The sequence below is a fragment of the Trachypithecus francoisi genome, unplaced genomic scaffold (assembly GCF_009764315.1).
Source record: "Trachypithecus francoisi isolate TF-2019V2 unplaced genomic scaffold, Tfra_2.0 Lachesis_group11, whole genome shotgun sequence".
Classification (NCBI taxonomy): domain Eukaryota; kingdom Metazoa; phylum Chordata; class Mammalia; order Primates; family Cercopithecidae; genus Trachypithecus; species Trachypithecus francoisi.
In genome coordinates, this window is record NW_022681456.1 from 23,842,121 (window position 1) to 23,868,228 (window position 26,108).

Below are 26,108 nucleotides of genomic sequence, written 5' to 3' on the forward strand. Positions count from 1 at the left end.
GACCCCTGAGAGGCCTCCCTGGAACAGCAGGCCACCTACTGTCTCAGTCCTTGCAGCCCTCATGCTGTTGGATCTTCTCATGTATACATCTCAACCCTTCAGCAGCGAACCCCGCCATGTAAAACTTGGTCAGTGTTCGGGACCAATCTTAGGGTTTACTCTAGTCCCAAAAGTCATTGTTGGGAGCTCAGCATAATCTCTACAGACAGACACCCCTCACTCCTTAGCTGGACAGAGCAGGACCATTGGGGTCAGGTCTGGTGACAGTAAAATCCCACAAAACCAAAATGCTTCTAGACATAGCCAACACCCCTTTATTTCAAACAAAGTTACAATGTGGCAGAGCATCAGAAGTGTCCCTTTGGGTTGTCTGGGTTGTCGTAGGAATCTGGTCTGTGTGCATGAGGCCCTTGTTTGGGCCTCCCCAACACCACATGTCTGTGTTTGGCCCCGCACCGGACCAGTACCTGTAACGCTGCACACCACCTCTACTCTGAGAGTCTGAACTCACTGTAGATCTAACTGAATGTTGCAGCATTTACTTTTTTATTGTTACTACGTTGTTAAAAGTGATGCACATGCATCCTTCAAGAAGTCAAATAGTGCTGCAAGGTTAACATCAAAAACACCACCATACCCCCTCCTACTCTCCTTCACCCCTGCAATAACCTCTGTGAATTCTTTCAGCAGTTTTTTCTGTTCACATTTATGTTTCCACATAATTCGCCTGTGCTGCTCTTTATTGAATTCTCAGTTTTTGACATTATCTACTGGCATGACTATAGAAAACTAGAATTTAACTCACGCACTGTCCCTACCTCCACCCCCACCAAGCTTAGGCATACTCTTCCTTCTCCCATTCTCCTGGTACGGTTCATCACAGTTCTGGTTCAATTCAGAGTTTAGTTTACATCATGACGCATAAATATGGCTGACAGTTAAGCCACAGAGTGTACAATGATTATTTTCTTTCTTCTAGAACTGTAAGTTTGCCAGAGTTAGGGATTGCCTCATTGTTTTGTTAGCTTGATTTTCTAAATATATGTTCCTACTTCAACCCCATGCTCTCAGCGGTCTCATACTGGTGTGTTCAGACACATCAGAGGTTCTGTTTCATCTTTGTCTTGGAGACATACCCTTGGGTCTCGTTTCTATTAGTCTGAGGTTAGACCTCCAGGACTGACCTCCTAATTCTTTCCTCTTAGTGTCTCTGGCTTTATCCTTTTGTTCTACTTTCTCAGAAGTTTTATTTTTTCACCTTTATATTTTCAACCCTTCTATCAAAATTTTCATTTCTGCTATCGTCTTTCTAACTTCTAAGAGCCTTTTCTTGCTCTCCGAATGCCCTGCTTTCCACAGCGTGCTGGTCTTGTTTCGTAGGAGGCCATATCTGCTCTCATCTGTCTGATGATACTATTTGCTTTCTTTCTTCTCCCTTCATTATCTGACTCCTCCTCTTTTCCTCTCTTTGTTTTGGTTTTGCTCTCATGTTTAAGAGGCTTTTCACATGTAATCTGATGATGCTTGGCTGTCTGTTGAAAGAATGAGACTCTGAAAGCTTGTTTGTGCATGTATGGTCCCTGTCCACTGGGCTGCATTGTGGGTGATAAGGCAGACTTTTTCAGCGGGACCCCCAGCTCTCAGAATCTGTAAGCCATTTTGGGGGACAGATGGTATTCCTGAAGAGCAATCCTCTACTCTCCTCCTGTTGATGGGTCTAGGCCTGGCCAGCTGCCTTTGGAGATCTGGAAGGGGAAGGAGCTGGGGTTGCTCGTCACTTAGTGTGATGTTCACTTCTTCCCCCATTTTCAGAATCGCAGCTCAGCCCTGTCCTCTACTGTGCAAACCACTGCAGGAAAGTTGCCCTTTCTTCTGCCTGCGTGGCGACAGAAATGGATTTGGGGATCTTCCCAGTGCTTCCGCCCACTGGTTTCAGCTTTCCTCTTCTCCTTGGTTAACACTCACCTGTGACCTTTCCAGCCTCACGTTTCTGACTTTTTTTTTTTTTTTTTTTTCCTGGTCTGCTGACCTCACTTCTCCCATTCTTTTTCCCCTTATGGGTTTATACTTTTTTTTATTCCTCTGCAGTCATCGTAGTGGGGTTTTAGGAGCTTTTGATTAAATCATGTTTTAGCTGCTACGACAAGGGTTTATGTTTGAGTGGCTTCCTGGGCTGTGGAAAATGGTCGTCATTGTTAGTACTTACTCAGCATCCTGGCCTATAATGGTCATAGCCAAAGAGCAGACTTACTGGGAAATCCAACTCCCTGTCTCCCTCATCTAGTTCATTGGTGGTAAGAATCCTCCTCTCTTCCCAGCCATGACTGCCCCATCTCCCCTTGCCAGAGCCTGTCTGTCCAGCAGGTCAGCTTTAAAAATGCAGTGCTAGGCAGGCCTCCTAGGCTGAAAGCATGTTTTGTTCCAGCAGAACAAAGATACTTATGAGCCTTTCTGCAAGGTCCCTGTGATCACCTCATCCAAGGAAGAACAAAAACTTATAGCGACTTCAAATAAGGTATGTTGGAGGCACCCTTGTGGAATTTCTTTTGCTACCAGAAATGATGGAGGTTCTTCTGAATAACTTTTGAAATAAAAACATGTGTAATTGCTTGAGTGAGGCCTGAGAATGGGTTCACAATGGGAAGCTACAGGTCATCTTTTGTCCTCTGCTATTGGGTCATGCGGTCCCCCTCTCCAGCCAGCAAGCTATGCTTGTCTGCCTCTTCTGCTGCAGCTCAGGGCCCCAGCCCTATGGGAAGCCAGTAGTTCATTGCACCTGCCTGCCAAATAATTCTTCGTCTTCTTCTTTTGAAACAACCCACAGCCAGCCGTGAAGTTGCTCTACAACAGAAGTAACAACAAGTACTCATATACCAGGTAAGGTGTCAGCTGGGAAAGACAGCTCCATTTACTAGGAAAACCTCCACTCACACTAGCCAGACCCAGCTCCTCTTTGTACCTTCAGATGAGGATGACCCCTTTCTGCCTCTCTGCCTGAATCGATAAGTAGACAGATGGATACAGGTGTATAACTCTGAGCTATAATTCACACATATCATAAAAGTCATCTTTATAGAGTGCACAGTTTTTATTATATTCACAGTATGTGGTTTTAGTATATTCACATGTTGTGAGGCCATCACCACTATCTAATTTTAGAACTTGTTCACTGCCTGAAAAGAAACCCTCTATTCATTAGCAGTCACTCCCCATTTTCCCTCAGCCCTAGGTAACCACTAATCTGTTTTCTGTCTTAATGAATTTGCCTGTTCTGGACATTTTTATATGAATGAAATTGCACAATATATAGACTTTTATGATCAGATTCCTTCACTCAGCATAGTGAGATGACCTAAGAGGTTTTCAGGGTTTATCCATGTTGTAGCATGAATCAATACTTCATTCCTTTTGTGGCAGGATAATATTCCACAGTGTGGACCACATTTCTTTACCCATTCATCAGTTGATGGATATTTGGGTTGTTTGCACTTTTTGGCTATTGTTTTTAATGCTGTTACGAACATTCATGCAGTCTTTGTGCGGACGTATGTTTTTCATTTCTCTAGGAGCAGAATTGCTGGGTCATGTGGTAACTCTAGGTTTAATCATTCGAGGACCTGCCAAACTGTTTTCTAAAGTGGCTTCACCATTTTACATTCCCACCAGCAATATATGCAGGTTTCTAGAATGCCATTTGGCCCTTGAAAACATGTGGCTCTAACTCGGGAACTTGAGGGATGCCGGGAGGATTTAATGAGGTTACTCAAGATCTTTAAAAAGACCTGGGATACAGAGTCTCCCTTGGGCAGTGCCATTCTGCTCCTCGCGGGGCTCGGTGAGGCGCTCTCCTCCACCTGGTGCCTCTGCCTAGAGGCTGTCACTCAAGCACAATGGTTAGGAGCACTCAGGCTTAGGGGCCAGGGCTGTCTTTTGGGGGGCCTGTCTGCCATTTATTAGGTTCAGCCTTGAGCAATTAATTTCTCTGATCCTAACTTTCCTTCTTGAGCGATTGAGATTGGAGTGTGTTTGTCATGGGATTCTTGTGAGGTTGAAATGAGATAGTGGAGAAAGTGGGCTCAGTAAGGCCCTGCATGTAGAAGGGCCCAGCAAATGATGGCAGTTTTTACCAGCTTGTGGTCACTGTATCAAATGCTCTTTTGCAGCAATTCTGACGACAATATGTTGAAAAACATTGAACTGTTTGATAAGCTGTCTCTGCGCTTTAACGGAAGGGTCCTATTCATAAAGGATGTCATTGGGGATGAAATCTGCTGCTGGTCCTTTTACGGTCAGGGCCGGAAGATTGCTGAAGTCTGTTGTACCTCCATTGTCTATGCCACTGAGAAGAAACAGACCAAGGTAAGAGCCTCGAGAGGACAGTTTGGAGTGGCTGTTCTGAAACATACACCCGTAGAACTTCCTTTCACTTGAGCACAATACAGAGGGAAACGCTTTTAAAATGCTTTGCTTGGCTTGTGACTGCTCATCATCATTAAAATATTTATCTTTTAGGCCCTCAAAGAGCCAAATGTAGGGTCCATCTGGCATTCCTTAGTTCCCTACCTTGCTGGCTTCCTTCCAAGCACGCTTGACTCCCTGACTGGGCTGGACTCTGGGGATCTCTTTTTATATCATCCTCTCCAAACCAGTAGGCTTGACCTGTCCTTTGACCTCTCCCACCGTGCCATTCCACAAAGCTGGATTGCTCTGCACAGTGCTGCTAGAGATCTGGCCCCCCACTTAATTGAATTTGCCTGCCCTTTTGGGGCTCTGCAATTGGGTTTTCTGTCTTTTTAAACTTTTAATTCACACTATATACTCTGTCATTTCTGTAACCTATCTAAGGGAAATCTGGCTATCCAGTGACACACAGCAGGTCTGCTGTGGGCCGACGGTCATGCCTCTTGTCACCCTCGCACAGGAGGCTCAGTAGACTGAGCCTGTAGGTCCCCTACTCACGTTATTACTGTCCCTGCAGCTTTTGGGGGTACACAGTTCTGCATGATTCTGTAGCTGACCTTGAACAAAAAGCACATGAGAAAAAAATCACATCACAAAGTAGAAACCAGAGTCTCTTTTTTAATTTATTATTAAAAATTTAAGCCATACACAGAATTATAGTGCGGTGATCTCCCCGTGCCATCACGCCATGTCAAGGGCCATCAGCTCGGGCACTCTCACTCAGTCTGTATCTGCTCCACGACCCCAGCACTCACAGGATGAATTGGACAACATATTTTATTCCTAAGCCTTTAAAATTATCCTAAAAGATGATAAGGGCAAAACACTGAGGTTCTTTTTGCTTTCAAAGATCCCAGGGGTGGGGGCAAACCAGAATCATCTGCCTCTCTCTCCACATTGGCAAGACATCATACCCCTTTTCTCCTGTGAACTGTTTTTTTTAGGGCTATGAATTCTTCCTGTAATTAGACCCCATTCTGTCATAGTTTGATTTTTTAAAATATGCCTGGGCTGCCTCTGCCCTTGGGTATTAAGAGGAGAGTCATCATATTGATTGAGCTTTACAAGATTAAGACTTCTCATTTTTAGAGCTTAATAAGGAACAAGGGGATTTAGAGAACATGTGATCTGATCCCAACTGTTTCTAGATTAGCAGACAGGTTCAGGAGCGGCGTGTTCTTGTGTTTGTAAAGCTAGTTATTGGCAGAGCCAGGATGGGAAGCCAAGGGCCTCTTTCTTCTCTCTTTTTGTTTTGAGAGAGAATATTGCTCCATCACCCAGGCTTGAATACAGTGACGCAATCATAGCTGAATGCAACCTTGAACTCCTGGGCTCAAGTGATCCTCCTGCCTCAGCCTTCTGAGTAGCTGGGTCCACAGGTCCATGCTACCACACCTGGCTCATTTTATTTATTTTTGTAGGGACTGGGTTTCACTATGTTGCCCAGGCTGGTCTCGACCTCCTGGCCTCAAGTGATCCCCCCACCTTGGCCTCCCAAAGTGTTGGGATTACAGGCATGAGCCACTGCACCCAGCCCTTATCACTTGACTCTCCTCTCTCATCTCCACTCCGTTATTGAGCCCTACTGGGAAGTTATGTTTTTGTTTGGGGCTGTTGGTTATTGTATTTGTCAGTTCTCAAGTGCTTATTTGGTTTTTCTATCTCCTTGCTGAGACTCCCTTTGTTTCCATTTGCTCTAACCCTTACTTACTGGAACATGTTAATAATAGCTGCTGCCAGGTCTTTGTCAGGTAATACCAAAACCTTGTGTCATCTTGGCACTGGCATCTGTGAGTTATTTTCCACAGGAGTTGAGAATTTCTTGGTTCTTGTGTATTGAGAAATTTTGATTGTATCCTAAACATTTTGAATATTGTTAAAGGGCTCCAGGCCTTGTTTAAATCCTAGGGAGAACATTGATGTTTTTGTTTTAGCAGGCAATTGACCCAGTTGGGCTTAGGCTGCAAGCTCTAACCAGCCTTCTGTAGTTTGTAGTTGCAATGACAGTTTGGTTTTCACAGCCTTCAAATCTGTCCCAGCTGTGTGCCACGCAGTGGCCCGTCTGTCCTGGGCAGTATCTCTTGCAGCATTCAGTTCTTTCGGGTCTGCTTATGCGGTTTAGGGGCAGATCTTGCAGCTGAGTGTGGGTCTAGGAGTTCATATACAACTTCACAGGTTGCTTCTCAAGCTCCTCTTCCTTTGTAATCGCCGCAGTTCTCTAAGCTTCCCTGGAGTCCCCTTTTCTGGTCAGCCAGCCAGAAAGCTGGGGGCTTAGTTATTCCCGCTTTGCCACCTACTTTCTGTGACCATGCCTATATTTTGGGCCCAGCAGCATGAAGATAGAAAAAGCAACCAGATTCACCCAATCCTGCTGAGACCACAGCTCTTCTCATCAGAAAAGAAGGTTCCTTCCCTCAGAGTTTTGACTCCTGCAGGCTCTGGTTGCTGCCACAGGAATGCTCAGGTCTGGGTGCAAGAAAATAAAGAAAAGGACTGAGCATGGTGGCTCACACCTGTAATCCCACACTTTGGGAGGCTAAAGCAGAAGGATTGTTCGAGTCCAGGAGTTCAAGAACACCCTGGGCAACATAGCAACAGCCCTGTCTCTACCAAGCATTTAAAAAGAAATAGCTGGGCATGGTGGCGTGTGCCTGTAGTCTCAACTACTTGGAAGGCCGAGGTGGGAGAATCATTTAAGCCCAGTAGTTCAAGACCAGCCTGGGCAACATATCATCACACCCATCTCTACAAAAAAATTTTAAAAGTTAGTTGGGTGACTGGGCGCGGTGGCTGACGCCTGTAATCCCAGCACTTTGGGAGGCCGAGGTGGGCGGATCACGAAGCCAGGAGATCAAGACCATCCTGGCTAACATGGTGAAATCCCGTCTCTACTAAAAACTACAAAAAATTAGCAGGGCGTGGTGGTGGGTACCTGTATCCCAGCTACTTGGGATGCTGAGGCAGGAGAATGGCTTGAGCCCAGGATATGGAGCTTGCAGTGAGCCGAGATTGCGCCACTGCACTCCAGCTGGGGCGACAGAGTGAGACTCCGTCTCAAAAAAAAAAAGTTAGTTGGGCATGGTGATGCATGCCTATAGTCTCAACTACTTGGGGAGGCTGAGGTGGCAGAATCATTTGAGCCTAGGAGTTCAAGGCTGCAGTGAGCTATGATTGTGCCACTGCACTCCAGCCTGGGTGACAGAGCAACGCTCTCTCAAAACAAAAAAGAGAAAAGAAAGAGGCCCTTGGCTTCCCATCCTGGCTCTGCCCCTAACCAGCTTCACAAACACAAGAACACGCCGCTCCTGAACCTGGTCTGCCAATCTGGAAACAGCTGGGATCAGACCATGTGGTCTCTAAATCCCCTTGCTCCTTATTAAGCTCTAAAAATAAGTCTTAAAATTTTAAAGCTTCATTAGCCAGAGCCCATATCTAAAAAAAAGGAAAGAACACCAGGATTTCCTCCCAGCCTGTCTGCCTGTTAGACTCGGTGGCCTCCCTGGCCACTAGAGACCTTCTGGAGGTCTTCTGTCCCCAGCCTCTCTGCTGTTAGACTCGGTGGCCTCCCTGGCCACTAGAGACCTTCCGGAGGTCTTCTGTCCTGGTGCCATTTCAGGGTTTCAGGTTGCATCAGTGCTGGCAGCGGCAAACAATAAACTCACTGTTGGGCATTACTCCAAATTCTGTCGTTCCCCCCATCCACCTGCCACGATTTACTTCTGAGTCCACAGTTAGCTGCTGCGTACATCCCATCCTGGCTTTGTAGTGTCAGTGAGGAAGATGGGGTAGAGTGTGCCTGCTCCATTTTTCCCAGAACTGGAACCTCTGAATTCTACCCTGAAAGTGGAGTCTAGTCTGATCAAATGTGTGGGACCTGCTTATGTGGCCCTCTTCCTGTTCATCACACCTTAACCCTGAAGGGCAATGAGCAAACACAATGATTTGCCAAGGAGGAGTGCTCATGTCCATTTCGTGGGGGTCCCCAGCTGGACCCTGTACAAAAAACTGCTTTAGAGACTGCTTTAAGGTGTGGAAGGACTTGTGTGCAAGGTTGCAGCTCTGTTAGGAGAAGCATATTAGCATTGACCTAAATGTCCATCCAAGTATGGTTAATTGCATTGTCGTGTTTATATTTCCTTGATACAGAATGATCTCTAGGTTAAGTTTGGGACAAGAGGAAGACATGTACAAGTGTGTGTGGTGGGCCACCTTGTGTGTTTTTTGGAGTGTATGAATAAATATATGTACGCATATTTACATGCACAGAATCTTTGAGAGGGTAACATGATGAGAAACTGTACCTTTAAGAAGGGAAACTAGGGGCAGGGAGACCTGTTTCTCTGCATCCCCTTGATTTTCTGTGCATTTAGCGCCACACGTAAGTGTTGCCATTGAAAATATCCGTTTATTTAAAAATAATACTGGTGGCCTTCAGCAGAATCCCAGGGGCCTGATTTAGTCTGGCGGCCCTGCTTAAAGTCCAGGTGTTGGCAGAGAGTATGGGCCATTAACTTACCTGCCTTGTATTTTGTGGGAACACAGGTGGAGTTTCCCGAAGCCCGGATTTATGAGGAGACCCTGAACATTTTGCTCTATGAGGCCCAGGACGGCCGGGGACCTGACAATGCGCTCCTGGAGGCCACAGGCGGGGCGGCAGGGCGCTCCCACCACCTGGATGAGGACGAGGAGCGGGAGCGGGAGCGGATCGAGCGTGTGCGGCGGATCCACATCAAGCGCCCCGACGACCGGGCCCACCTCCACCAGTGAGCAGGCAAGAGACCGAGCCGCCCTTCTCTCACCGCCCCCACTCCCTGCCGTGCTACACCCAGATCCTGTGCAGGCTGCCGGGCCCCTTCTGCTTCCCTTGGAGCCTGGAGATACTTTTGTAACAAGCCAGATGATTATTTTGGTATTGCTTGACAAGGCAAATTGATTGTCTTGACCCAGGCGTATGACCCCTGTCTTTGAACAAGCTGTGTCTAAGATCTCTACTTTTCATGAGAATCTGAGACTCTTTGGAGCCAGGCTTTCTCGGTTCTCAGAGGAAAAGTATGAATGAGTGTGAAGTGTATGTGAGAACTTTTGTTTGCAGTATTTATTTTTGTGGGTGTCGACTTCCTATGTGGGATTTTTGGGTGACACTCCCTTAAGGGTTCAGTTTGACAATTCCGAGAGTTGTTCTGCAGTTGGAGGCCACCAGAGGTATCTGAGCTCCCTGCTTCCTATTTCATAATCTTCCAGCCCCAGCAGGTCCACTCCTGGTTCCTGTGTGTTTGGCCCGGACACAATCCCCACCGCTTTGCTAGAAGTGCTTTCTGCCTTGTGGCTTTGGGCCTAGAGCTTGTTGATAATTGCAGCTTGTGGCAGTGGAAATGTGGCTGAATGAGCATCTAAATCGTTGTGACCAGTGCAACTTTGGGTGCAAGGTTTTGTTTAGGGAGAAAGCCTTTGGCCACCTTGGGCTGGTCTTTGGCCTGGTGCTCACTGGGACCCCACGTGTCTGCGTAGGAGCAGAGCTTTCCATGGCAGTAAGTGTCCAGCTCTGTTTCTGGTTCTTTCCCCGACTCCAGCCCCTTCCAGTTGTTCTCCTGGTTGACCTTTCCACTCCAGGAAGGCCATCTGACCCTGTGACAGGCATAGCTCATAAACTACCCCTCCCTGGGATCCCACTCCTCTTCAGCCTCCTTCCCCATGAAGCTGGGCTAACTTTCTAAGTCAGTTGGCTTAGAAATTCAGTGTGGCCCAGACCCTTTTTCCTCCTAGCCTGGCATCCAGGCAGGGACACCCTCACACCACCAGCCCCAAGGAGCTTACCTGCTGTAAACACAGACCCCCCTTGTCTTTGCCTCTGATTTTACACGTGTAGAGTGGCCAGCAGTGAACAGGTTGAGGATGTGCGGGTAGATAGATACCTTTGGGTCTGCTTTGTGTCTGTGTTCATGTTTAAGGGATGTGTGCGACTGTGGGTGGGGACGTGTGCTTGTGGGGCACAGGTGGCCCCTGCTGGAGCCCAGCTGGGTGCAGCACCCGTGTAGGACAGGTGTTCTCAGTGACCTACCTCCCAGGCTCCTCTGCGCCTGCAAAGGAACAGGAGTGAGTCGTGACTGACAGGGGTGGTTGAGACTAGACTAGGTAGAGTAGTTACCAGGAGATGTGAATGTGTGTCAGGTGATGGATGGGTTTGTCAAGGGAATCGTTACCGTTTTATACCAAAGGTATTAACATGGGCAGCCTTTGAAATATATATTCCAAAAAGCGAGTTTATATTTTCAAACGGTTTTTACAGCTTAGACTTTGTACGTACTGCCCTGCCTGTGACAGTTGTATGCCTTCATTTTGTATCCAACAGCAAAGCCTACAATAAAACTTGGAAACAATCATGACTGAATGTCAAAACCATGTATTGGGCAGACGCTTTTTAAACTGTCGTGTGAGAAACTTTTATATTAGGCCATTTGGATTTTATTAAGTGCTAAGGAAAGAACGCTTACAAAATAATGTTTCATAAAGATTTTATACTGTTTAAGTTTTAAACACCAACCCTGCCTTTTGGGTTGAGCTTTTTTAGAAAGTCGAAGTGAATATCGGCCCTGAAAATGGAAAAGCCATTGTATAAAATTTTTTTTTTTTTTTTTTTTTTGAGGTGGAGTCTTGCTCTATTGGCCAGGCTGGAGTGCAGTGGCACGATCTCCACTTACCACAACTTCTGCCTCCCGGGTTCAAGCGATTCTCCTGCCTCAGCCTCCCGAGTAGCTGGGATTACAGGCACCCGCCAGCCCATGCCCGGCTAATTTTGTATTTTTAGTAGAGATGGGGTTTCACCATGTTGGCCAGGCTGGTCTCGAACTCCTGACCCCGTGATCTGCCTGCCTTGGCCTCCCAAAGTGCTGGGATTACAGACATGAGTCACCACACCTGGCTGCGTAGTTTTTTAAATGTTTGTATGAAGAATGAGTTTGTGGAACAATTTGATTTGCTGTGGCCTCTATGCCTAATGAGCTAGTGTTTCTGGCAGCTCTCTCTACCCTCACTTTTTCTCCAACTTTGCACCTGTAGTTTTGAGTCTTTGTCTCTCTGGAATATGAACAGGTTTATTAAAACATTCCATGGTGAACAAATTCTGTTGGCTGCATTATAGCCATGAGTGAACAGACAGCATTGGCTGGTCCAAGCTCTGTTACTGAGTATACAAGGAACTGATTTTTCTTATGTTCGCACTAAGGGCAAAAACCAATATTTATAATGTAAGCACTAGCCAAGTAAAACATTGGCCCAAGATTTGGTAAAGAGTCAGGTTTCACTGCAATGTAGTAACTACAATTTTTTTACTAATTGGAACAGCTTTGGTGTGTTGTAATCAAGGTTTTGTTTGTTTGTTTGTTTTAAATAAGCCATTTGATTGTGGTGACTGGGGCCCATGTCCGAGACAATTCCTGGCATATTCTGTCACCCTCCTGTGGGAGGAATCACTGTGCGGGGACCCCATTCCCCAGTTAAAGTGTGTCTTTGTACCTTACAACAGCGATTCAGGACCCGAGTGTGAACAGCACTCAGCCCTCCCTCTGGAGCGTGTGCTGTCTTTAGGGCTCTACCCAAAGTCACTATAACACAGTTAAGTGTGTCATTAACCTTTCCGTCTCTTTGCGCTATAAAAAAATGCTCAAAGTTTTAGATGTAGCCACTGTATGTTGTGCAGACATTTGTGGACATGTAAAATAAAAAAGTCATAAAATGCTTCTGTTTTCTGGGTCTTTTCAGACATGCCCGGCATAACTGGGCCCCTAAAATGTGGTTTACAACAAAGGCAGGGCCCCCACGTTCTGCCTCACCCCCTTAAAGTCGCTTGGGGTGGAAGGGAAAGATGAGTCATGTTTCTGTAGTGTTTGAAGTCAAACACCAAAAGGAAGTCTTGGGGTCAAAGGCTGCCTGGCTCGTGAAAAAGGGTGAATCAGCTGGTGTTACCACTGATTTACTATTATGGGGCAGACGGCTTCAGTTCACCAAACCCAATCCCTTGACACATCTGAGTTCCATTTATTTAAAGCAAAATTCAAATTTTGCAGCTTTCGGAAATTTCCTTTAGTCTCAGACCACGCACAGTAAGTCATTGAGAGGTTCTTGGAAGCTGAGACTTGAAGCAAAACCATGAGGCTAATGGATTGAAACGAGTTCAATTCCCACAGCATGTTGCTGGGCACAAAACATCACCCAGCTTCTAAATAAAGGCCAAAGCACTTCTCATATTCAACACTGAAATAATGAGCTACACATATATTTAATTAAATTAAAAATAAGATCATTACCTAAGTGTTGGTGAATGAGTGAGGGTGGTTGTAGCGGTGGCTGCATCAATCAGTGAATAAATGCTTGCAAAGGGGAAATTATAAGGAGCCCCTCCCCAGTTACAAGTGTGACGGGCTCCCTACATGCTTTTGCACTGTGGCATTTATTGTCCATTTGTGTGCTCATATGCTTTATATCCATTTTTATTTTACAATAAAATTGGTATTCATTCATTCTCCAACCTGCATGTTCAGGGTTGCAGATGGCCAGAGCCCAATCGCAGCAGCTCAGGGCACCAGGCGGGACCCACCCTGGACAGGATGTCCTCCTCTCACGGGGCTCACTCACGCACCCACACTCACTCAGACTGGGACTGCATAGACACACCAGTTCACCTGACACATACACCTTGGGTACGTGGGAGGCAACCAGAGCACCCAGAAGAAACCCAGAGACGTGGGGAGAACGTACAGACTCCACCCAGACAGTGGCCTTGCCCAGGAATCACATGTCTTATCAACATAATGAAATGTTACTTGAGAACTTACTGTACACAGGATTGCATCATGTCTCGGGGCAGCTTGACAGAGGTAGAGAATCTTGCCCACCCTCTAATGACACGTTGGAGTGCCCATTAAACATAGGTCCTGTCGAGGGTGTGTAGAATCATGCCTTTGGGTGACCTGGGGTCTGCGTCCAGAAGGTGACAATTTAATAAGGTGCCACTGGGCAGCTGAGAAGCTGAGGTTAGGCTTTGGCCTAACCCCCCTCAGTTTCTTCAGATGTGATCCGTTAGTGCTGCGGGCCTGGTTCCTTGAAGAGGTAGCCAACTGGATCCAATCCCTGCTTCCCCCGTAATTTCCTCAGTTGGAGCAAAAATGGCGGTGGTCGAGGTCAGATGTCATCCTCTATCAGGACTTCCTCCTGACCGACACCTGGGAGAGAGTCACACTTCAGTTTACAACCCTGCCCCCCTCCCTTTGCTTGAAAGGAAACAGTTATCACCTCAACTGTCACCATTAGCAAGGTGGGTGTGGAGGGCCTGTGAGAAGCCAGTGCCACCTCCCATGAGACAAGCCAGACTTAGAAACTGGCGCATGGAGGCCTGTCAGCCTCTTCAGCCAGAACCAGTCAGGGAGGAAGACAGACTCCATGTGACTCCAGAGGAGAGAGACACAGTCTCTAGGGTGTCACTTTTAAGACAGCGTGTAAACTAAAAAGACACCTTATAGTCTACATCCAAAATGGTCCTTATTTTAACTTGTCCCCAAAGGAGATCATTGTGTCTAGGGGCAATTATTTTTTAATCTACAAAATGATTTTATTTTTTTGAGACAGAGTCTCACTCTATCACCCAGGCTGGAGTGTAGCGGTGCCATCTCAGCTCACTGCAACCTCTGCCTCCCACGTTCAAGCAATTCTCCAGCCTCAGCCTCCCTGAGACTATAGGCATGTGCCACCATGCTCAACTACTTTTTGTATTTTTAGTAGAGACAGAGTTCATCATGTTGGCCAGGCTGGTCTCCAACTCCTGACCTCAGGTGATCCGCCCATCTCGGCCTCCCAAAGTGCTGGGATTACAGGTGTGAGCCACCGCACCTGGCCTGCAAAATGACTTTATAGGTAAGTCCACTTAAATTTAAATGTGTATGAGACACTCCATGTTCACAGACCATTTTTAAATTAATTTGTGTCAAAATTCTTTGTATAATACAGGAAACATTTTAAAGATATAGCCCCTCTGCTTTTAACATGTCGTTTTTCAGCAAAACTGGATCAAAACAAGCTCCATGTACTACCTGCCAGCGAGGACCACTGGGACTCTCAGCCCAGCAGCCCAGTATGGGCACAGTCAGGGACGGCAGCATACTTGTGTGCTCAGGCTAGACTTCTCTCTAGCATAGCCATGGTTCCCAAACCTCTGTGCTTGTTAGAGCCCGTTTTATACCAGAGGTATTACATGGGCAGCCTTTGACACATGTATTCCAAAAAGCGAGTTTATATTTTCTTACATATTTTTTATATATTTCTTACATACTTTTCTTACGTTTATATTTTCTTGCATCCTGAAGCCCAAGCCACACCTCCAACCAATTAAGTCTCAGTATCTGGGTGGGACACAAGCGCATTGATTTCAATGTGGAAGGAAGTTATGGATAAGCTACTATCATAAGCATAAAGCCTTCATCCAGTGAAAAGGTAGACTCTGCTATTTGAGAAGTGTCTTATGTCAGTTTCTGGTTCCCTGACAACTTAACGATGGTCAGCTTTTCTTCTTTTCACATTCAGTGTTTAGACATATATATCTCTATATCAATTTCTTCCTGTCTTACAGATGTAGAATCAGGAATAGAGGGCAGAAATGAACTATTAATAGCTTATGAATCCAGTCAATCTATAGGACTGAAATTGGTAGAACTTTAACTTATATTCTATAAAACAGCTTACTTCCCTCCCAGAGATGGCCACTCACCACTGTTAATTGTCCATTTTTATTTTTATAGATTTGTTCTTCCGGTCCAGTGTCGAAAACTATTGTGCCTTCTTTTCCCGGACTAATAAAAAACTGTAAACTTAAAATACACAAAGTGACACATTACTGACATACTGTATTTTCTTCTCTCAACCTTTGGTCTGCAAAAGAAATTCACTTATGAAATTCTACTAATTTCAAGATCAAATTCCTGTTTTATTACAGTGTTTTATAGCATATTTGAGGAAAGGAAGAATGCTGTTGCCACAGCTGGGTAACCTACATGTTTCTGTAGTTACCATGAAATCAGCTGAGCACATTCAGTTCTTCAGAGGGCCAGTGTGATGTCTGCGGAACTACTTCCATGTCACGCTGAAGCTCTTGAGGGGCTGAGTATTCCCTCAGGTACAGCAACACAAAGACAACACATTTCAAAGCACTCAACTCTCTCTCCTTATTCCACCTACAAATGTGCTCCTCTGGTTGTTAAAACTTGGAACAGCACAGGATGAGGGAAAAGAAACAGCTCTCCAGCATATCCTGCCTTCACTGACTTCATTTCTCTGGAACCCAAGATCACAGGGATGAAGACGGAAAAAAGTTCTTTATGGGAGGGGGCGAGGATGTAACACTAGAGGCTTGTTTCTCACCCCTTACTGGTAGAGATGGTGCTTGATTATGTTGGAAGCAGGAGGCAACCAGGAGTGAAAATAATATTTGTATCTTCCCTGATCTGTAATAATTTTTTTTTTTTTTTGAGACATTGTCTAGCTCTGTTGCCCAGGCTGGAGTGCAGTGGTGTGATCTTGGCTCACTGCAACCTCCGCTACCTGGGTTCAAGTGATTCTTGTGCCTCAGCCTCCTGAGTAGCTGGGATTACAGGCGTGTACCACCAAGCCCAACTAATCTTTGTATTCTTAGTAGAAATGGGGTTTCACCATGTTGGCCAGGCTGGTCTTGAACTTCTGGCCTCAAGTTACCTGCTCGCCTTAGCCTCCCAAAGTGCTGGGATTACAGGCATGAGCCACCATGCTCGGTCTTAAACACTGTGACATTGAATTACTTCCTGAGCTGAAGATGACACCACCTACCTTCCTTGAACGATATTGACAATGTTCTCCTTCTTAACCAGCATGACGAGTTTAGTAACTGCTTCAAACATGTGTCCACACTGCAAAACGGCATCCCCCTGGGGTGGGGAGGAGACAAGGCATAATTTCAGTATTCACAGCTTAAAGAAACAGACACACCGACAGACAAGTTTCATGGTGGTCAACTTAACATTTTGGCAGTGTATCGTTTCTGTCTTTTAGTAGAGACTGGTGGCTGATAATTACCTTTTGCTTGTCGTCTGGTGAAACATGAATGACTAAGATTCCATCTCTCAGATTGCTGGTGGAGACACCTTAAGACAGATCCAGAGTTAGGAGCCAGGAACTAGATAGCTTGACATGAGTCAGGAACTAGATAGCTTGACAGAGAAGAAGAGATACGCCCAGGGGCTGCCCAACCCCATGCTTCATTCTCCTAGCTGGGCCCAGAAGGATGAAGGGCATACTTTAGAAATCAGCCTGCTAGTGGGCTCCGATCACCGTGGAAGAAGACTATTGCCCAATCTGGGTACTTGAGTAAAGTGGTGCTATTAATATTTATGCCAGAATAAGGGGTGCAGTCCAGGCTGGGCAACGCCAGGGGAGGAGGGCAGATGGTTTTTTTGTTTTTTTTTGTTGTTTTTTGGGGGGTTTTTTTTGGAGCCGGAGTCTCACTTTGCCGCCCAGGCTGGAGTGCGTGGCGCAGTCACAGCTCACTGCAGCTTCAAACTCCCAGGCTCAAGTGATCCTCCTGCCTCAGCCTTCCAGTAGCTGAGACTGCAGGTGTGCATCGCTAGCCTGGGGTTTTTGGGCACGCTACACTTGTGTTTCCCATTTGGGAGCTTCATGACTGGCCTTTCTAGTAGTTGAGTCGACTCAGTGCATTGTTTTAAGATTGCCCACTTCTTACCTTTGAGAGCTGAGTACTCTATTTTCTGTTTGATTTTGGCAAGTTCCACCACGTAAGCTGCTTTCTGAGTAAGAATGAGTTGCCGCTGCCGTGCTTTGAAGCCTTTTCTGTCATATTTAATGACCGGGACACCATACTACAAGGGGAAGGTGACTTCATGGTGGGGAGGCGGGGCAGAGTACTGAGTTTCTTTTTTTTTTTTTTTGTTGAGACGGAGTTTCGCTCTGTCGCCCAGGCTGGAGTGCAGTGGCCGGATCTCAGCTCACTGCAAGCTCCGCCTCCCGGGTTTACGCCATTCTCCTGCCTCAGCCTCCCGAGTAGCTGGGACTACAGGCGCCCGCCACCTCGCCCGGCTAGTTTTCTGTATTTTTTTTAGTAGAGACGGGGTTTCACCGTGTTAGCCAGGGTGGTCTTGATCTCCTGACCTCGTGATCCGCCCGTCTCGGCCTCCCAAAGTGCTGGGATTACAGGCTTGAGCCACCGCGCCCGGCCAGAGAGTACTGAGTTTCTTGCTACTCAGACACCAGTAAAGTGATGTCAAGCATTCAGAGAAGCTCAAATAGATTTAAATATATATATACGTAAAATTATATATATATATATATATATATATATTTTTTTTTTTTTTTTTTCTGGCTTTCTGCATGGTGGGGAGTTTAATTCCTAGCTCTGCCTAGCTGCGTTGCCCTCTGAGGAAGTCAAGGCTATGGCTACCTGCCTTGCAGGTCTGCTCTGATGGTCAGAGATGAAAACTGTCACAGCCACAGTGTAATCCAATCCAGTCACAGTGGCTTCTATTCCCCAGGGAACCAAAAAAAAAAAAAAAAGTGGGGCAGAGCAGACACTGGCACACACGATCACCAGGACTGCACCTGCTGCTGTGTGCCAGGCAGCAGCCTGAGCACCTCTCACCCACCGACTCATTCATACTCTTAGTAACCCCATTATCCTCACTCACAGAAGATCGGAGGCACCAAGAGCTTAAGTGACCTGCCCAGGATCTCATGGCTGCTGCGTTCAAAGCCAGCGTCAGTGCCCAGGCACTGTGGCACACTGCGTCTCGCCAATACGGGGGTGTTTCATGATTAAGTTCACGGCTACACTTCACTCAATTGTGTTGGAAAGCAAACCGAGACGGTTTCTAGGGTGACGGGGGGATCATGAGAACAGCAGCCATTATCTAATCATCACTTGTTCCCCATCATCTTAGTTAATACCCAAAGCCTCACAGTTGAGAGCCCCGGCTGCCCAGCTGCCCCTGCATTTAAATAGTGCGCCCTTTATGGAGAAAGCTGACCCTGCTCTTAGACTTGATGAGGGAATCCTGTGTGAGACTGAGGACACACATCGCCTTACCTGGATTTTCTCATGGCTAATTAGCTGAAGCACTTTGGGATTAATGTCTCCTTCATCTAGAGAGGGAACCAGAAGGCCATGAATCATCACTAAAATACCAATCCTGCGGAAAAGTCACTGGTATCAGCTAGCTTTGTTATGCACCTCTGTGCCAAGATCTCAGCTGGGGAAATAGTCAGCAGGAAATGCTGCAGAGTTGAGCATCTTCCTTTGACTTATTATTGTTTTTTTTGGAGACAGAGTCTTGCTCTGTCTCTCAGGCTGGAGTACAGTGGCATGATCTCGGCTCACTGCATCCTCCACCTCCTGGGTTCAAGCGATTCTCCTGCCTCAGCCTCCCGAGTAGTTGGGACTACAGGTGCATGCCACCACACCCTCCTAATTTTTGTATTTTAGTTGAGATGGGGTTTCGCCATGTTGGCCAGGCTGGTCTCGAACTCCTGAGCTCAGGCAATCTGCCCACCTTGGCCTCCCAAAGTGCTGAGATTACAGGCATGAGCCACCGCACCCCACCCTTTGACTCCTTTTAGAATTGGAAAGCCAAATACATAGGCTGGAAAACGTACTTACTTATCCGACTGTTGGCAAAGGGTTGATTTAAACTTTCTGTGTAGCCATCTTTCCTTCCCCTGAAGATTTCACTTGTAACTACCTTTTGCTGCATCTGGTAATACACAATTGAAAGTATAAAAATGGTAGCCACAGGCTTCTTTGGGATAGTGGAGCTCTAGACCCATTGATGTCACATCCTTTGCTGGATAAACTGTGGGAGCCTTGTTACCCTGGAGCATGCAAGTCAGAACACCTTCCTGGCTTTGGCCAAAATGCCCTAAAAGTCATATTGGTAGAGACTGGGTTGACATTTCTGCTTGTTCCCTTACTACCTTCCTGAAAGTAGATTTTTCAGCGTTCCCAGAGCAGTTTCTTGTAGATCAGGGATTGGGAAACCACAGCCTGCAGGCGAAACTCAGCCTGCAGGCGAAACTCAGCCTGCTGTCCATTTTTGTAAGTAACGTTCTATTGGGACAGAGCCATGCTATTCATGCACACATTGTCCATGGCTGCTTTGTCACTGTAGCAGCAGAGTAATTCCAACAGAGAAAGGCCACAAACCCTGAAATAGTACCCTTTATGCAAAAGACCCACAGGTTAGCACAGTGAAAAACAGATCTCCAGCAGAAAGGGGTCTACGTTCTCTGCTCCCGTGGATGAATGGCAGGAGCTATTGCGATCGTTTTCCCATGGTAACCAAGGGAGCCATGCTGACTACAGTAACAGCTGGCATTCATCCGGGGCTCTCTGCTGGTCTACCTGCAATTATCTTGAACATTTCAAAGCATGGGACCAGCATGACCCCCTGCTTATAGGTGAAATGGTGGATGAGGAGGACTGACACTCAGGACCCACTCTCACCCCCTCCACCACCTGCCACCGCAGACATCATGTCCCTACCATTGCTTTCCGCTCAGCTGTGATCCCCCGGCAGTACTTCTGCACCAGGTTCCTCACGCACATTTTCCTGAGCAGATCTGATGCCTGTGTGGAGAACATACTTCTTTCCACTTGCCTCACTCACTCCCTGTCTGGGGCTGTGGCAATCAAAATGAAGCTTTTAAAAAAACACTGCTGGATTCAGTTTGATTTCAAGCACAGTGTTAATATTTTATATTTTATAGTCAGAGCAGCTAACCAGATCCTCTCCCAACTTTTTGCTGTTGCTTAACTAATGATTCTCAAACTTGAATATGTTTATGACTTTCCTGCAGAACTGGCTATAATGAGATTCCTGGAGATTTTGACTCAGTGGGTCGAAAGTAGAGTCCAGGAATCTTAGAACAGCCCTGCCTCTAAGTTCCAGACACAGAGGGTCCCAGACCATCTCTTGAGATATGCTGTTCTACGTAGGCTACGTCAAGAATAGAAACCATTTGAAAGTGCTCTGTCAGCCGAGCATGGTGGCTCACATCCGTAATCCCAGCACTTTGGGAGGCTGAGGCGGATGGATCACTTGGGGTCAGGAGTTCGAGACCAGCCTGGCCAACATGGCAAAACCCCGTCTCTACTAAAAATACAAAGATTAGCTAGGCGTAGTGGCGGGTGCCTGTTATCCCAGCTACTCAGGGGGCTGACCCATGAGAATCACTTGAGCCTGGGAGGCGGAGGTTGCAGTGAGCCAAGATTGCGCCACTGTGCTCTAGCCTGGGTGACAGAGCAAGACTCCATCTCAAAAAAAAAAAAAGTGCTCTGTTCAAACAACCTCCAGTGGCTTTATAATGTTAGTAACGACGTCACGAGTTCTAAGTTCAATTTCTTGTGCAGCATCCTTGGGAAGAAGGGCTTTGCCAGGGCAGCTCTTTCAAGCCAAAGGGAGGCAGCACAAAGACATACGAGAGTTAAGCTTCGTCAGTGCCCGTGTTACTTACAACACTGGAAATCCCATATTAGTCCTTACATTTTCCAAGATGCCAGGAGGCCTCAGCCAGCTCTTGTCCAGGACAGTCTTTGGAAGGTGATACCGGAGATTCAAGATGTAATTCTTCCGCACAAACACGATAAATTCCTCGTTGTCAGGACAGAGGGGTTTGTTGCGACTGATGAATCCCTTGATGAACCTAAAAAGGAAAATGTTTTCTTTCTTTTCTGGACCATTTCTTCACTGAGATTTACATTCTCTTCCCTCTTGTTTGATTCAAAGGAGGCCAAAGTGGTAGAGGCTGTTGAGATGACCACATAGGCCAGAAGCCTGGAATGTAGGCCCCAGGCCAAATCTGCCCCACACATATGTTCAGTTTCACCCACATGGCCTCTTGTTTTGTTTTGAGGAGCTTTAATTAGTTGCCAATCAAAAAGAGTTAGGAAGTAGTGCATAAAAGCCAGATTTCAAGACTGGGCATGGTGGCTCATGCCTGTAATCCCAGCACTTTGGGAGGCTGAGGCAGGCGGATCATTTGAGGTCAAGAATTCGACACTAGCCTGACCAACATGGTGAAACCCCGTCTCTACTAAAAATACGAAAAATTTAGCCAGGTGTGGTGGTGTGTGCCCATAATCTCAGCTACTTGGAAGGCTGAGGCAAGAGAATCGCTTGAACCCAGAAGGCGGAGGATGCAGTGAGCCTAGATTGCACCACTGTACTCCAGCCTGGGTGACAGAGTGAGACTCTGTCTCAAACAAAAAAACAAACAACAACAACAACAACAACAAAACTCCAAAACCCAGATTTCAGTGTTCCTTGAAAATTCAAGCCATCTGGCTACATTTCCCCACAGCAGCAGTCAACCGGAATGGGCTAGTTCCTGCCGCACCTTGAGGTGGACTGGGCGGCGCTCCAGTTTGCTGCAGTCTCTACCATGCCCTGCTGTCCTGTCCCAGCTCGTGAGATTCACTCACTTTACCTGCCTGGCATCAGAAGGCATTTGACTCTGTGACTTTTGAGCCAGGCTAAGAGAAATTCCAAATACACTGAGTTGTGATCACCATCAAATTCAGCTCAGAGCAAAGGGATGGACCTGAATTCCTAATGGCATTCTGAAGGGAGTTTTTCCTTTCTGCACAAATCCAAAAATCACAAAGAACTCATCTACCTCCATGACCATCCCCTGCAGGGCACCAGCCTTTAGTGACCTGTCCTTTCTGTTGTACCTGAAAACTTACTTTCTGATAATCCGCACGGCCCACTTTCTCCTTTGGATTGCCTTCCGAGCCAGAGCCCCACGCCAGTGGGCTTCCAGTTTGATGGCTGAAAGAGTTCACTGCTGGCATTAGAAGGTGAGCACAGTCGTATGGAAACACAGAAGGCTTTTCCAGAAGGCTTTATCCATTCAACAAACATCTGGACACCCACCACAACACTCTGTTAGCCTCAGAGATGGAAGGTCGGATGAATGTCATCAGTTCTTACCTGGGAGCACTCAGGCAACAATTGAACCAGGGGGAGACAGAACAGAGGGGCCTATGGAAGATTTCCCGAAATTACATGAGGGAGTCATTTTCCCAGGGTCTTTTTCAGCCACAGCAATGGCACTTGTGATGGTACAGATAAGTCTTACCACCATGTTTAGTCTCACTGGGGTTTACTTTTAGTTGTCTACATTAAAAAATTGGGGTACATAAATTAGGGCACATAAAACTTAGGTTCTGGCTTATTCCCCCCCCCCTTTTTTTTTTTTGAGATGGAGTCTCACTCTGTCGCCCAGGCTGGAGTGCAGTGGTGTGATCTTGGTTCACTGCGACCTCCGCTACACAGGTTCAAGTGATTCTCCCACCTCAGCCTCCTGAGTAGCTGGGATTACAGATGTGCACCACCACGCCCAGCTATTTTTTGTGTGTTTTTAGTAGAGACAGGGTTTCGCCATGTTGGGCAGGCTGATCTCAAACTCCCGACCTCAGGTGATCCACCCACCTTGGCCTCCTGAAGTGCTGAAATTACAGGTGTGAGCTACCGTACCCGGCCTGTTTCCCAATTTTTAAATGCTCTTCAGATTTTTTGATTTTTGAGTATTCAGATTTTTTGAACGCTTTTCTTTTAATCCTCAGAACAGCACTGTTTCATTTACAAAAACAAGCAACTTGAATCAACCCAAATATCCATCAACAGAACAGTTAAGTTGTGGCATACTCATAGCTCAGAGGCTGGCGCACTACAGCCCGCTGCTTGTTTATATAAATAAAGTTTTATTTCAACATGGCCCTGCCCATTCATTTACATATTATCTAAAGCTACTTTCCTGCTACCATGGCAGAGTTGAGTAGCTGTGACAGAGACCATAAGACCCCCCAAGTCTAAAATACTTCCTATAATGCTGACCTCTGCTACAGTGGAATACTATGTAGCTATGAGCAAATGAATAACTTAAATCTACACACATCTCCTGGTTGAATTTCAGAAACAATCTGGAGTGCAAAAATGTCACCCAAAATACCAAGAGTATAGTTTTCTTAAGTTTAAAACATGCCAAATTATAAACAGATTATTTAGAGATACATCTGTAAATAGTGAAACTACTGAAGAAAAACTAGAGAATGATTAATGCAAAATTCAAGAGAGTGGTTACTCCCAAGAAATGTATGCGTATGGGTGGGAGTGTTATTTGAGAACATGACTGGGGAGGGACAAAAAAAAGGAAGGGCTTCAAGGGACTTGTATGTTTGAAACCTTTTTCAAAAATTATTCTTTTGTTTTTTTTGAGACAGGGTCTCACTTTGTCACCCAGGCTGGAGTGCAGTGGTTCCATCGTGGCTTACTGCAACCTCCACCTCCTGGGCTCAAACAATCCTCCTGCATCAGCCCTCCAAGTAGCTGGGACTACAGGCGTTAACCACCACGCCTAGCTAATTTGTGGGTTTTTTTGTTTATTTGTTTTTTGGTAGAGACAGGGTTTCACCATGTTGCCAAGGCTGGTCTTGAACTCTTGAGCTCAAGTAATCCACCCGCCTCAGCCTCCCAAAGTGCTAGGATCATAGGTATGAGCCATGGTGCCTGGCCCACAAAATTATTCTTTAAATGTACACATATTGTAGGTCCAATAAAACATGCCTGTGGAACAAATACAGGCCACTATTTTATAAATCTCCAATCAGTAAGGAAAAATGAGAAGAGGTCCCAGAATTGGACCGCGAGATAGCCCCACACCAAGGTTTTAAGGATGAGCAGGAGGAGAGAACTCACAGATGTGCCCCCAGGTGCCAAGCAGATGAGAACCGGAGCAAACTCGTGTGTTTCTTTTTAATTCTTACCTGCTTGTCTTTTTTTCACATATTCTTTCCTTCCTAGGCAGCTTTTGTATGTGGCTTGGATTCTTGCAACTTGAAATAAAACAGATGTTTTGGTGAAAGGGCTTTGCATTTGTGCATCTTTGTGGTTGTGACCTCCAGGGGTGTTTGGGGGATAACGGAAGGGGGCATCAAAGGCCTGTGTGTAGTGATGTTTCAGGAAGCCAGTTCAGCACTGCAGACCTGAGAGCTGGCTGGTTACAGACCTGAGAGCTGGCTGGTTACGGACCTGAGAGCTGGCTGGTCACAGACCTGAGAGCTGGCTGGTTACGGACCTGAGAGCTGGCTGGTTACATGACGCCTTGCTCCCAGATGCTGCTTGGGAACTGGAGTTGCCTTCCTGCCTTTCCTTTTCCCAGGGCAAGGAACAGACCTAGTGCTAAGAGCACCCCAGTTCCATGCCAGGCATTGGGTTTCATTCTCATACCCCAGCCCACAAGGCAGGCATCATCAGCACAATTTACACATGGGCATGCAGGTTCAGACAGATGGTGAAGACACTTGCTGGGCAACACAGCTAAGGAGGAGCACGAACCCAGGTCTGACCACAGAACTCTCCCTCGGCTTCTCAATCCTGCATCCACCCCCTCTACACAGCAATCTGGGTCCTATCAGAGGCCAAGCTCATGAAGGGCCTTGCAGAGCAGCCACGTCCTGTTCCCTGCGAGCCGGTTAGAGATGCTGGCTCAGGCCCTGCTGGCCTAACTACGGCCCTTCAGCCACATCCCCAGCCATTGGTGCCCACTGCTACGGAGGTCAGAAAATGAGACCACCAAGCCTTGAAGCCAGATACACGCACGTTCAAACCCCAGCTCGGCTGCTTACTCGCTGTGTAGCCTTCAACAAGTTATCAACACCTCTGTGCCTCAGTTTCCCTGCATAGAAAGTGAAGACAGTAACACCCATGTCACCTGCCTCATGGGTCTGTTCTCAGAACAGAATGAGACCATGGTATAAAGGACTTAGTGTTCACCTGGCATATGGCAGGCCCTCAAATGACTCAAGCGTGCTTCTTGACAGGCTGGTTACGTTTCAAAGGGGGGATGCTCCCTCCCCCAGCAGTTTTGATTTTTTACTTTTTGCATTTCCCCACCTAACTTTTCTCATTGACCATTCCCAACAAACCCCCAGGCTGCAGGCTTTGAAGCTACACTTTCCAACATCAGACACACAGACAAGTGACATTTTGGAAACGTTAATTTAAAGGGACTGGTCTCTCATGGTTTTACACCCCAGTAGTGAACAACAGGATCTGATCCAAACAAGCACTGAGACAGCAGAACAACGTTTATATATCTGCCTGCATCTGTGACTGACCTCCAAGCACTCATGAAAACAGAAATTCACAGGGATTTTATCATAATCCCATATCTCGTTCCTAGTTTCCAAAGTAAATGCTTCTAACGTTATATCAAACACCCATGTTTAAGATGTATCCCCAAGCTCTACTTGTTCATTTCATATATTATTGAAATCAGGACAGAAAAAGAAATCATACCTAGTTGATGTTTACAAAATTCCAAGGCATCTTCGGTAGCAAACAGAGTTCTGGGGAAACGAATGAATATTTTGGTTCTAAAAGTGAAAAGAAATGTTTTTGTAATTAATTGGTCAGTTTACCATCTAGTGGGTTGAACGGTGCCCCCTTCAAAAATTCATGACCACGCAGAACCTCAGAATATGATCTTATTTGGAAATAGGGTGTTTGCAGATGTGACTGAGGTAAGGATAGAAATGAGATCATCCTGGAATAGGGTGGGCC

General features: G+C 46.4%; 2 protein-coding genes across 7 annotated transcripts in view; one reads left to right on the forward strand and one right to left on the reverse strand.

The window, feature by feature from the left end:
• KCTD10 (potassium channel tetramerization domain containing 10) overlaps positions 1 to 12,197 on the forward strand; it is a 29,246-nt gene extending 17,049 nt beyond the window's left edge. For 2 of the 4 annotated variants that reach the window (XM_033220703.1, XM_033220701.1), the window contains exons 4-7: positions 2,426 to 2,515; positions 2,825 to 2,877; positions 4,164 to 4,359; positions 9,004 to 12,197. In XM_033220703.1, the coding sequence (XP_033076594.1) occupies positions 2,426 to 2,515; positions 2,825 to 2,877; positions 4,164 to 4,359; positions 9,004 to 9,228 (564 nt within the window). In that variant the 3' untranslated portion in view covers positions 9,229 to 12,197. The remainder of the gene's footprint in view (positions 1 to 2,425; positions 2,516 to 2,824; positions 2,878 to 4,163; positions 4,360 to 9,003) is intronic. The other 2 variants (XM_033220704.1, XM_033220702.1) reach the window with 1 other exon arrangement.
• A 282-nt stretch (positions 12,198 to 12,479) lies between these two features.
• Positions 12,480 to 26,108, reverse strand: part of MYO1H (myosin IH) — a 103,742-nt gene continuing 90,113 nt past the window's right edge. Inside the window, exons 21-32 of one of the 3 annotated variants that reach the window (XM_033220698.1) lie at positions 25,845 to 25,921; positions 24,311 to 24,379; positions 22,229 to 22,313; positions 21,027 to 21,186; positions 20,027 to 20,110; positions 19,145 to 19,238; positions 18,575 to 18,630; positions 17,219 to 17,354; positions 16,555 to 16,622; positions 16,309 to 16,406; positions 15,218 to 15,317; positions 12,480 to 13,679 (exon numbers count right to left, since the gene is read on the reverse strand). In XM_033220698.1, coding sequence (XP_033076589.1) covers positions 13,656 to 13,679; positions 15,218 to 15,317; positions 16,309 to 16,406; positions 16,555 to 16,622; positions 17,219 to 17,354; positions 18,575 to 18,630; positions 19,145 to 19,238; positions 20,027 to 20,110; positions 21,027 to 21,186; positions 22,229 to 22,313; positions 24,311 to 24,379; positions 25,845 to 25,921 — 1,051 coding nt within the window. In that variant the 3' untranslated portion in view covers positions 12,480 to 13,655. Of the gene's footprint in view, positions 13,680 to 15,217; positions 15,318 to 16,308; positions 16,407 to 16,554; positions 16,623 to 17,218; positions 17,355 to 18,574; positions 18,631 to 19,144; positions 19,239 to 20,026; positions 20,111 to 21,026; positions 21,187 to 22,228; positions 22,314 to 24,310; positions 24,380 to 25,844; positions 25,922 to 26,108 lie in introns of those variants that run through there. The other 2 variants (XM_033220699.1, XM_033220700.1) reach the window with 2 other exon arrangements.